Source organism: Helianthus annuus, chromosome 9 (genome assembly GCF_002127325.2).
Source record: "Helianthus annuus cultivar XRQ/B chromosome 9, HanXRQr2.0-SUNRISE, whole genome shotgun sequence".
NCBI classification, from domain to species: Eukaryota; Viridiplantae; Streptophyta; class Magnoliopsida; order Asterales; family Asteraceae; genus Helianthus; species Helianthus annuus.
In genome coordinates this window covers 44,024,481-44,037,413 of record NC_035441.2, presented here as the reverse complement: position 1 = coordinate 44,037,413, position 12,933 = coordinate 44,024,481, and the positions used below count along the sequence as shown (strand labels likewise).

The window sequence follows — 12,933 nt, the reverse complement described above, 5'->3', positions numbered from 1 at the left end:
CCAAGAACATCATTCATCCACATCCAGATCTCTAATTCTCTCTCTGCAACATCCAAATCTCTAATGCTCTCTCTCTCTCTCTTCACATTCGCCGGAAAGAGTAAACCATCATCACCCCCATTCGATCTCTCCAACACAGTACGATGGTACAAATCTACATCATGTTCATCTAGAACACACGCACAAGTGTGTGAGAGAGAATCATTTTCGAAGATCTTCATCGTGTTCATCAGACGGTTCTAGATCCGATAAGTGTTCTACCAACAGCAAGAACACACTTGATTTTTTTGTTAAAATGGTTGTCAATAACTTTTTGTGTGCTCAAAGTGTTCTAGTAATGGGTTAATGTTCATGTATTTTGCAGGTTTTTGTTTTTATGTTAAAATCATTTTTAGTTTTTTGATATTTTCAGTTTGTTTGCCAATATTTATGGGTTGGGTTTGTTTTAGGTTTTATGAATTGGATTTGCTTTATTTTGTTTTCTGTTTTTTGTTTAAATTGGGCATCCGAATTATTGGTAGATAATTAGTTTGAAAATCCATAATTGTTACAGAAAAGGTTTCAAAATTTTGTTGGTTAAATTGTTCTTTTTTATAATCAGTGTTAAATGTTTCAATTTTTTGCAGGCATAACTAGTTACGTATGTTACATTTCTGCCAGCTACATTTCTGCTAGTTAGATTCTAAACTGTTTGTCCTGTATGTTGTAACATATGTTACACTTTCGGACAATATATTGTGCATACATGGTGTTACACATTTTGTTTTGATATTAGTGGATATTGAAATGGTGAATGGTAATTGTTGTATCCTCATCTTAGCAAGTACTCTTTTGCTGACTACTAATATTTGTGTTTTTCATTTCTTGGGCAGGACTGGATTGGGAAGAAACCTAACAAAACATTATGTGTGAAATGATGCAGATAAAAACTCAAAATTTAGGGAGTCTTCAAGTTCAGGGCATAATTGGGTAGAAGGTAACTAGTGATAGTTATGTTACTACTATTTTTTTTAATTAGTAGATTAAAAATACTGGACTGTAACTTGTGTTATTACGACTTGACCATAGCAGTTGCAACCAAACGAGAAGGGATCTTGGCAGGAAGAAAGAGAACTACAATATCGGATACGACAAAAGGTGGCCATAAAGCGAAAGAAGGTAGATGGAGAAACCGATGAAGAATGAGAACAAGAAGTCGATGAAGGGCAGGTGGTGGGTACCTTTGACATTGCACAGAAGTTACCCTCTAGTGTAACACATGTTACAAACATGTGTTACGCATGTTCAACCCCTTTGTTACCAAAAATCGAGGCTGCACATATGTAAGACATGTTTGTAACTTATGTTACACTAGAGGGTAACACATGTATGATCATTTTTGGATCATTTGTATATATTTAAGTCTGTATAAACCTACAACATCGAAACCCTCAAAAAGGTTACACATGTTACGACAGAATGGGAAATGTGTAGCAGCGTTCAATACTGTTGTTTCACTCTATAGTGTGTAACATGTGTGACATGGCGTTTGTCAGCAAAACATATAACTTGTAAGGTGATACGGTTGTATCTTTAAAACATGTTTACCTATAAATACTTACATGTTACAGGTTGTATCTTTAAAACATGTTTAAACTGGAAACTGGAAACACTTACAAAATATAAAGCAGAGTTACACAAGATGTAACATGTGTAAACTCGAAACACTTGTGTAACATTTCGATGTAACACATGTTATAGGTTGTATCTTTAAAACATGTTTACCTATAAATACTTAAAAAATATAAACATTGTAGGAACACAACTTTTAAGGATGTTACACACGTTGTAGAGAAGATGTTACATGTGCACGCACAATTAACATGTGTAACATGTCGACAAGTGTCATGTGTGATCTTTTTTTGTTACCCTAGGGTGCTAAACGTATTACAACGTTCATAACGCACGTAAAATTATACTAACATCCATCCCTATGTCCACAAATGATCTAGAACATACTCCACGTTACCATCTTTACGAGTCTTATAATGGCACTAAATTGTGGACACCGAATGTCAACGAGCAATATCATCCTATTATTGTTAAATCATACGTCACACTGGAAGAACTTCTTGCCATGTATAAGACTTATGACCAATAAGCTGGGTTCAATGTAAAAAATATACGTTAATGCAGTTTTTTATCTTCTAATAACATTGTTAATAACAACTCTAGGTACATATGTAACATGAAGTGTATGGTTTGTCCCTTTAATTCGTTACGCTAGTCTCATATACTTATAGTTACATATATTACTTGTTTGTTCATTGATATGACATTTTGGATGATGTAATGTTGTTACATGTGTAATTTTGCTAAGTTTAAATTGACACCAAAGGGACTGACATATGTAACACATGTTTATAATATATGTTACACTATGGGGCAACATATGTAACACATGTATAGCCATCTTACACATGTTACATATAGGTGTTACATGTGTTACAACGTCAAGGTTACACATGTTACATATAGTTGTTGCATCAAAAAAAATTGCCTTCACAACAACATCCGTATTCATCCAAAAATGGGCATACTAACAATGAAAATAAAAATGAATTTTATATCAATAGTTGTAATGCTTCTAAAAATGGTCTTCACAACAACATCCATCTTCACAACACATAGTAGCCAACCAAAAAACACACTATCGTCACCACGAAAACCTGATGATGCGTTTTAATCCTTCGACGGGCTTCGCTTCTTGATAACCATCTTCATCTTGAACACAAAACATCTTTTCACCTGTGAACAAAGCAAGTACATCAATATTAATCTTCTATAGTTAAAACTTATTAATCTCCTATGTAACATGTGTAACGTGGCTATACATGTGTTACCTCTCTAGTGTTTGTCCTGTGTGATAGTTTTTGGATATTTTTATTTATTTAAGTTCATATAAAACACTTATGTTAAGTTTAAGTTTGATGGTAATGTTTTTTTATAATATATACAATCTATTTATCCCTTTATTTTGTTACATATGTTACACTTCTGCCAGCTACATTTTATAATGTTTGTCCTGTATGTTGTAACATGTGTTACACTTCGGGGCAATACATGTTGAACACATGCAGAAATGAAAAAAAGGTAAACCTTTAAACTTATGAAAATGTATACATGCATACTCATGTGAACCCTAATGTTGTAACACATGTAACAACTATATGAAATACATATACTGTGTATACTCATGTGTAACCTTAACGTTGTAACACATGTAACAACTATATGTAATATGTGTAACGTGGCTATACATGTGTTACCCTCTATATGTTATATATGTGCAACCCTCTTTATGTCGGGTTACACCTAGTGAAATTACATATGTAACAACTTTACATCATCTAAAACATCACATTAAATTGGTAAACAAGTAATGTATGACAAGAGGCTGTAAAAACCACATTAACAAGTGTATACTCATGTGTTAGACAAGAGGCTGTAAACGTAGGTAACATCAACATGTAACATGTGTAACATGGGTATACATGTCTAACCCACTTGTGTAGCACATGTAACAACCATATGTAACATGTGTAATGTGGCTATACATGTGTTATCCTCTAGCGTAACATATGTTACAAACATATGTTACATATGTGCAGCTCCGTCAGTGTTAGTTTAAACTTAGTAAAATTACATATGTAACAATATTACATCATCCAAAACGTCACATCAATTGATAAATAAGTAATATATGTAACTAGCAGTATATGAGACTAGTGTAACAAATTAAAGGGATAAATAGGTACACGTCATATTACATCATGTTATACTATATTTGCATATAAACACTTGTCATTCTCATGAAACTTAATAAAAAGAACATATGTGCTAACAAACATGTTTCTTTTATATGTTAGATATTGAATTGGTAAATAAAAAAACCACAAAACGTAATTACATTAACAACTGTATACTCATGTGTTAGACAAGAGGCTATAAACGCAGGTAACATCAACATGTAACATGCGTATACATGTCTAGCCCACTGGGTGTAACACATGTAACACCCTATATGCAACATATGTAACCCGCAGTGTAACACGTGTTACAACATATATGACAAACAGTTTAGAAATTTTAGCATTAATCTTCGTAAAAATATCAATATACTCTGTACAAACAATTTAGAAAGTCAACATTAATCTTCGTAAAAAATATCAGTATACTCTTCACATAAATGTAGCTGATAGAAATGTAACATATGTAGCAAATTATGCCAGTAAAAACACGAATTTCTATTTGTAAAACAAACCCGATATCCGATTAAATTATGGACTTTCTAAAGGTAATGAAAATGTAACATCGGAGTGAATTTACTGAAAAAACAACTAAACAACAAAGAAATTTGAAACACACATCGTAAAAATTATGGATTTTCAAACTAATTATCTACCATCAATGGTGATGCTGAATTTAAACAAAACCAGAAAACAAATTAAACCAAATCCAATTTATAAACCCTAAAAAAACCCAGCTCACCCACACCCCCCCCCCACACACAAAAAAAAAATCCAACTAAAAGCAATCATTAACTCAAAATCGCTTGACAAACAATTTAGAAATTTAACATTATTCTTCATAAAAAATATCAATACACTTTGAAGAAAGAAATACAACATACAAAAATTTCTTCTAGATCTTGATTTAAAAAACAAAATAAACAAACTAGCTCTGATTTTAAATATACCAAACGTTATACAAAGTATAAATCTAAACAAATTACATAAATGACAAAAGTAAGATCTTTAAACCTGTTTCTCTCTCACACACTTGTGCGTGTGTTCTTGGTGTCTAGGTGAACAAGATGAAAATTGTTGTTTCTCCTTCCAAAACATTAGCTTTCTCTCTCTAAAAAACAGAAACAAAGATGTGATTAAAATGACACCGAGCTTCCTTTTCTTTGAGAACTTTGATGGCGGCTTCGATCTTCAATGGTGGCTTCGATCTTCAGATTTGGTGGCTTCGATCACCGATGAAGTTGTTCCAGAATGCACGTCTAGGAGAGTACGCACTAAGATCATCCACAAAGTCATGTGGGTCACCCATGAAACACCGATAAAAACTAGCACTGTGTTTGAGTTTGTGTGTGAGAGAGAAAGAGATGAGAATGATCAATGGGAGAAAGAAATGGAGTTAGGGTTTTTGAAGAAGAAAGGAATGGGGGATGAAGAAGGAAGAAAGAGATGGATTCTGTATGTATTTTTTGGTTTAAAAAAGTGATGAGATGATGGGTAATAAATGACTTGATTGGATGGGGAAGAGGGTGAAATGATAGCTTGAACAAATGACTAATTTGCCCTTTTAACATGTGTTTTAAAGATATGATGTGGATCAATCTTCACCACACAATTCAGGTTTGCCAAGTTTTCTAGATTAAATGGGTTTTTCATAGATACTTACATTATATATATATAAGTTCAAAAATCATATTTTATTTTATTCCTTGTAGAAATCCAAGGTAAATTTATATTTAGTATTAATTTTGTCCTTTTTATTCCAACATAATTTTCCATAGAACATGAATGTTATAGAAATTATATGTTCTTTTCATTGAAGAAATTCAGAAAAATAGCATCCATTGGTGTATATTTTGATGAAACCAATTTTTATACAATATTCTATAATTTAAAATTTCATCGAAAGTTCATAAAAATCTATGAGACACTCAACAATCCTCAAAAAATACAGAATGAAAATAAAAGGATCGTATGTTTAATTTCATCAAAACACAACCCTATGACAAAAGACCCAATTTCTATGACTAAGAACCCTAGAAACAAAGGAAATAAAATTCGTACAACCCTCTACACTGAAATGGATAGAGGGTTTTGTAAAGCTCCAAAAACTAAACATAATAGACTTTGGAATTGCCTGATTTGTTTAGAAATTGAGGAAGTAATCAAGTGTTGAAGTTCAAAGCTTTTAAGAAGATCCTTGCTTCAATTCTTGGATTAGAGAGGAAATTAGCAGGTGTTGCTTATAGGAATTCATATAATATGCAATGGGGTGCCATTTGATTATGACGTAGAATATGGAACACCAAATACTCAACCAATAAGAAAAAACATTAAATACACAAAATCTATCATGATTAGTCTAACGCTGCTTTTGAAAATTTGACAGAGACACTTATATATAGGAAATAACAGCGGTGTATCCACCATGTCTCTACCAGAGTTTCATCCACGTCGTTATTCGAATCATGATCGACGACTAAAACACTACCTATACAGAACTTCTCATGACTAGTCAAATGAGGCATTAGATACTTTGAGAAGGACACTTATATATAAGAAGTACCAGCCGCGTATCCACTATGTCCTAATCAAATTTTCAGTGGCGTCGTTATTCAAATCATGAGTAACAACACAAATACAGCCTACACAGAATTTCTCTTGATCAGTCTAACGAGCCTTTTGTGAGTTTGACAGGGACACTTATATATAAGAAGTACAAGCGGCATATCCATCATGTCCTAATCAAATTTCATCGGTTTCGTTATCGGGTCTGGCTTGATTCTATGCAATGAGTCAACCTAAAACCTACTAACTAAATAGACATAACCAACACCACAGAAAACGATACTTAAGTCTCAAACCAAAAAGAGGCGTGACTAAATAATGGTAGTACCTATATCCCATAGTCATGAGGGACGGGTCAGTCTAAAAATAAGTGAGACGATACCCACATCCCATTTTATGAGGAAAGGTAGTCGTGAAATAGTAATGATGTGAAACAGTAATAACAAGAAATAGCAATAATAGGAAATGATACTAGTATGGAAAGTCAATAATGCAGAATATTAATAGCACAAAAATGATGACAACATATAATGTCAGAACATGAGATGATAATGATGGTAAATTCTAGGATAGGAACGTCGAAAGCGTAACAACAGTACAAGCTATCAAAGCTCCGATTCCAAAAAGGAGAAAACCATCTCATATGGTCATTCTTAGAAAGAATTATCATGCAAAACAATGGAATTCTCAGGCAATGAAGGAGCCATTTCAGCCTTGCACTGGATAGAAAATGTGACAACCCGAGATTTCGAGACCTTTCCTTTTCGTGTCACCTGTTTTACAATCCTGTTTTTATAATTCATCTTACACTTTATCATTATATTAATTGGTGGTTTATTGTTTAAAGTTTAATATTAGTGTTTAATGAAAACATCATGTGACGAATAACCCTTGCGACGAAAGATGGGTCTTTCGCCACAAAGAGTCTCGACGAAAGAGGAGTCTTTTGCCACAAAGAGGCTCGACGAAAGACGGGTGTTCCATCACTTACGGCCCAAGAGAAGCCCAATTGGGTGACTCGGCCCTATTCGCAGTATATAAACTCACGTACGTAAACCTAAGGATTTTTCATCAAACCCTAAGCATACTCGATGGCTGTTTCTATTGTTTGAAGTCTCTGTGTCTAGATCAAACTAATTTACTCAAGATCATGGTTAGTGTCTCCTGTTGTTTGTGTGTTATGATTCTGGTGATTGTTTTGCTATATGCTTGATTAGGGATTCGACAATGATCTTGTATTCTAGATGATCGATGGGGTTTAATGATTCTTATGTTGCTTTGCATAATGATTTATGATGTTAATTGTAAACAGTTATGCTTAGGATTCAAGATCGATGTGTGTGATGATAATAGTTAACATGGATTTAGAGGTTAACCGTGATGTTTAAATCCAAGGCTTAGGGTTCGGGCATGTGTTAGGGTAATGAATATATGGAACAACAATTTGATAAATCTGATTGTGCAGTCTAGACCGTATAACGGCGAGTTAGGGTTCTATGGTTGCATGATACTTATATAATTTGACCAAACTGAATATTGACTTTGCATGCCAAACTCTGTGATGATCATATAAACCTGAATGCACGATGATTAGCAGAACTAGGATGTTGAATCGTGGACTGGTTGATGTTGTTGGAAACAGTAAACTGTAACAGAGAATGAGGGCAACGGCGAAGGACCTCGACGAAAATGTAATGCGACGAAATATGGGGAGTTTTATCGGAGGGAGTTTCTTCGGAGAGATCCTTCGTCGGGGGAGAGTTTCGTCGAAGGGTTGTGACGAATAGTTGGGGGTATTTCGCCTAACGGAAAACGGCCTGGGCTTGGGCTTTGGTAGATAGCCTAGTAAACTATTCTGTGTCACTTAAATGTTGTAGTATGTTATGCATAGGATGTGAATACATGTGTGAACTGAGTATATGCTATGTAACGTACAGTGATACTTGTGATGAATGTAATCTTTGAAATACGTGACATAATTGATAGACCTTGAAACTGATTGTTACTGATAACCACGATAGGGTTGATTGATTAACTTGGAAACGGGTAACTTGTTAAATACCGAGCAAATCCAAGGTGAGTTCATTGCTCTTTTTCCAAGCATGCGTCCTAGGGAGGGACATCTGGTAAACATTCCGGGGAGGAATGTCGGGTTATTGGGATGTTGGTTAACACACTCATATCTATCACTTAAGTCCCTTCTACCGATTGTTGCTGAGGAGGCAACAGGGTATTAGTTAATAGCGCTATTTAGATTTGGCACCCTCACACCGCACCGGGGAAGGTTGGGGGTGAACTAATGACCCCAATCTTGACCATTGCTTTGATAGAGGCTTTGGGGAACAGGGCAAATAATCTGGAGCCATCTGCGATAATCGAGTTATTAACAACATCAAATCATTGAAACGTTTTATACTTATATCTGGTAACTAAAACATGTTAACAAACTTTGAACTCACCAGCTTCGTCTGACACACTTGTCTGCATGCTTGCAGGTCGATAGATTTTATGGATGGAAAATGCTATCTGGGAGTGCTGGAGTGGTCATGGGTCGAGACTCTTGGATACTTGTTTTGTTGGTTTTGAACACTTGCTTTAAAACAGTTGATTGACAATTTACATTATGCTTCCGCTGAACGTTTACTTGGTTTTAACTTATGACATGGAATTTATATTATGAAATAAATGGAATGTTTTGCTTAAATATTCATTATAGTTCAATGTGATTGGTGGCTTGGATCCTGGTATGTCACACGTCCCGCGGCGTATTCGCATGTGGTATTTTGGGGTGTGATAGTTTGGTATCAGAGCCACTGGTTACAGTGAACTAGGTTTTAAAACGTTTTTATAAAACCAGACTATAACCGAACAGTTTCAAAAATCGACCATGACACTCAGCTCCAGATTGCAAGGTTCGTATCTCGTTTTCTTATTGCATAGCGTAATTAGTATACATTCATGTATGATGTTGCATGTGATTACACACTTAGCACTACAGAGTGAATTCATGTGTATTCACCTAGGTTATGTGGTTGATAGAGTCACAGTGTGATATCCCGTTAGACTTTTGTGACTTATGTTTTGTGGTGTTTTCCGATTTGCTACATGAATTTGAGGAACCTTTTAGCACAAATTGGGAGGAGCTAAGATAAACATGCAAGTCGCATTGTTATTATGGGTGCACACATAATAATAATGTGGGATGCATGTGAGTCCCAGTGAGCGTTAACGAGTGTGAAAAGGGTTCCGCTCTGTTGATTGATGTAAACTTAGTAGTCTGTAGAAGTCTTCGTGAGCTTTGACTCCTATCTTATCTCGACTCTTAACCTGTCCTATTTCCTTATATAGAATCATGAGCGGACGAGGTCATGGGCGTGGTCACATTGCGATGACACAGGTCGAACTGACAAACTTGATTAACACCCGTGTGGCTGAGGCTTTGGCAGCCTATCAAGCTGGTACGATATGTGCCAAATACTCTTTATTCTTGTGTCGCATGCCCAACTCTTACCCGTGTGCTATATCTTTCATTTTCGTTTATTAGGTTAGCAAGCGAATCAGAATCAGAACAATCCGCCTGCTTGCACGTTTAAGACATTTATGGATTGTAAGCCACTGACTTTCAGTGGGACTGGAGGGGCTATGGGGCTACTTCGATGGTTCGAGAAAGCTGAGTCAGTGTTCGCTATGTGTAACTGTCCCGAGGGGGACCGGGTGAAGTATGCTACAGGCACATTGGAGGATGACGCCTTAACCTGGTGGAATGCCAAAGTGCAGATATTGGGCATCGAGATGGCTAATGCCACAACTTGGGATGATTTTAAGGAGTTGATGCAGGAGGAGTATTGTCCTCGTGATGAGATTCAGAAACTTGAGAACGAGTACTACAATATGAAGATGGAGGGGTCCGAAATTGAAGCGTTCACGAAGAGGTCACATGAGCTAGCAAACATGTGCCCTAACCTGTCTCGACCCCCACCGCGAAGAATTGAACTATATACAAAGGCCTGGCACCAGCAGTAAAGAGTTTGGTCACTATTGCAAACCTTAACAATCTGCCTCAGATTATCCGTTTAGCACACAAGATTACTGACCAGGAGGTCGAGCGTGGATCGCTACCGCCTCGTATTTCTGCTACTACCCCTGCTGCTACAGCTACCACACCTGCTAATGATAACAAGCGTAAATGGAATGATGCTGACAAAGCAACCAGTGCAAGTCAATCTCAGAAGAGGCCTGACAACAATAATAACCCTAGTTTCAGTCAGTCGTCCTCAGTTAACCAAGGCAAGGGTAGCAATCAGAGTCAAGGCTCCTATGTTGGTAGGAAGCCAAAATGCAACAAGTGTGGGTATCATCATCATGGACCGTGTGTCCAAGCTTACCACCAGTGTGATAAGGTGGGACATATGGCAAAAGACTGTAGAGCTCCGTACCCGAAGCAGCAGCAGCAAAACCAGCAGCAGAATCAGCAGCATCAATAACAGCAAAGGCAGCAACCCCATCAGAACCAAGGCTTTAAGAAGGGGTGTTACCAGTGTGGGGATGAGGGTCATATTAAACGGGATTGCCCTCAGCTAAATCAAAATGCCAACGATAACAACAACCGTCAGAACAACAACAACAATGCTGGGAACAACAACAATGGCAACAATGGGGGCAATGGTGCTCGTGGAAGAGTGTTTACGATTGGTGCTGGTGATGCTAGGAACGACGGTAATGTCGTGACTGGTACGTTTACTGTGAACAACCTCTTTGCTTCTGTGTTATTTGACTCCGGTGCCGATTTGAGTTATGTGTCCCTAGAGTTCAGTCAACGATTAGGGTTAACTCCCACACCTTTAGAAGCTAAGCATGCAGTGGAATTAGCTGACGGTAAGACAATTGAAGCCTCACACGTCTTTGTGGGATGTAGACTAGACCTTGTGAGTCAAGTGTTTGATATTGATCTCCTTCCTGTTACTCTCGGTAGTTTTGATGTAGTGGTTGGTATGGATTGGTTGTCAAAGCATCAAGCTGAGATTCTATGTAAAGAGAAAATCGTACGTATTCCGCTCCCCAGTGGAGAATTTCTATCGGTCCAGGGGCATCCCAGTGGTGCGATGTTGGGTATCATCTTGGCTATGCAAGCGCATAAGTGTCTATGAAAGGGGTATCCTGCTATTCTAGCACTTGTTACAGATACTCCGTCTGAAGAAAGCAAGATCGAAGCCCTGCCAGTTGTTCGTGAGTTTCCTGATGTATTTCCTAAGGAACTACCTGGTTTACCTCCTCACCACCAAGTGGAATTTCAGATTGATCTTACGCCAGGAGCAGCTCCGATTGCGTGTGCTCCTTATCGTCTTGCACCTGGAGAGTTGCAAGAGTTATCTAATCAACTTCAAGAGCTGTTGGATAGAGGATTTATCCGGCCCAGTTCTTCGCTTTGGGGAGCCCCAGTTCTGTTTGTAAAGAAGAAAGACGGGTCCTTTCGCATGTGCATAGATTATCGAGAACTCAACAAGGTGACAGTTAAGAATCGTTATCCTCTGCCACGTATCGACGATTTATTTGACTAGTTGCAAGGGTCCAGTTTTTACTCGAAGATCGACTTAAGATGGGGCTATCATCAGATGAGAGTCCGAGAGGAGGATATTCCTAAAATGGCTTTCGACTGCGGTATGGGCATTATGAGTTTTTACTTATGCCGTTTGGGTTGAAGAACGCGCCAATGGTCTTCATGGACCTCATGAACCGTGTATGCAAACCGTATCTCAACGACTTCGTTATCGTATTTATCGACGACATTCTGATCTATTCAAAGAGTAATAAAGATCACGAGCGACACCTGCGTCTTATTTTGGAACTTCTGAGGAAGGAGCAGCTATACGCAAAATTTTCTAAGTATGACTTCTGGATTCGAGAGGTACACTTCCTTGGCCACATTGTGAATGAATCAGGGATACACGTGGATCCTGCTAATATTGATGCTATCAGAAATTGGGCGGCACCGAAGACTCCTTCAGAGGTGCGACAATTTCTTGGTCTCGCTGGGTACTATCGCAGATTTATTAAGGACTTTTCGAAGATCGCACAACCTCTCACCACGTTAACATAGAAAGGAGTTGTATACTTGTGGAGAACGAAGCAAGAAGATGCTTTCCAGTTGTTGAAGCAGAAACTCTGCAGCGCACCGATCTTATCTTTACCTGAAGGCACAGAAGATTTTGCGGTATATTGTGATGCTTCCATTCAGGGTCTCGGTTGCGTGTTGATGCAACACGAGAAGGTGATAGCCTACGCCTCTCGACAATTGAAGGTTCACGAGAGGAATTATATGACACACGACTTAGAGTTGGGAGCCGTGGTGTTTGCGCTTAAAATCTGGAGGCACTACCTGTACGGTACTAAATGCACTATTTATACCGACCACAGGAGCCTTCAGCATATCTTTGACCAGAAGGAATTGAATATGCGACAGCGTCGCCGGGTGGAACTCTTAAATGACTACGATTGCGCAATCAAGTATCATCTGAGGAAGGCTAACGTTGTAGCTGATGCCCTCATTCGAAAGGAATCGAAACCCAAATGTCTTCGCGCC

The 12,933-nt window shown here is 37.6% G+C and overlaps 1 protein-coding gene across 1 annotated transcript; it reads left to right on the top strand.

Moving 5' to 3' along the window:
- Positions 1–5,082: 5,082 nt before the first annotated feature.
- LOC110875616 (myb-like protein A) lies at positions 5,083–11,500 on the top strand. Its single transcript, XM_022123817.1, has 4 exons — positions 5,083–5,243; positions 9,980–10,148; positions 10,418–10,753; positions 10,892–11,500. Exons 1-4 carry the CDS (start codon positions 5,083–5,085, stop codon positions 11,498–11,500), a joined length of 1,275 nt encoding a protein of 424 aa, XP_021979509.1.
- Positions 11,501–12,933: the final 1,433 nt, after the last annotated feature.

Excerpts from the sequence above, each read along its gene's own strand:
- LOC110875616 (XM_022123817.1), top strand. The coding sequence starts at position 5,083 with ATGTGGGTCACCCATGAAACACCGATAAAAACTAGCACTGTGTTTGAG. Across the intron at positions 10,149-10,417 it reads AGATATTGGGCATCGAGATG|ATTATCCGTTTAGCACACAA; the intron begins GCTAATGCCACA and ends AATCTGCCTCAG. Across the intron at positions 10,754-10,891 it reads CTTACCACCAGTGTGATAAG|TGTGGGGATGAGGGTCATAT; the intron begins GTGGGACATATG and ends GGGTGTTACCAG.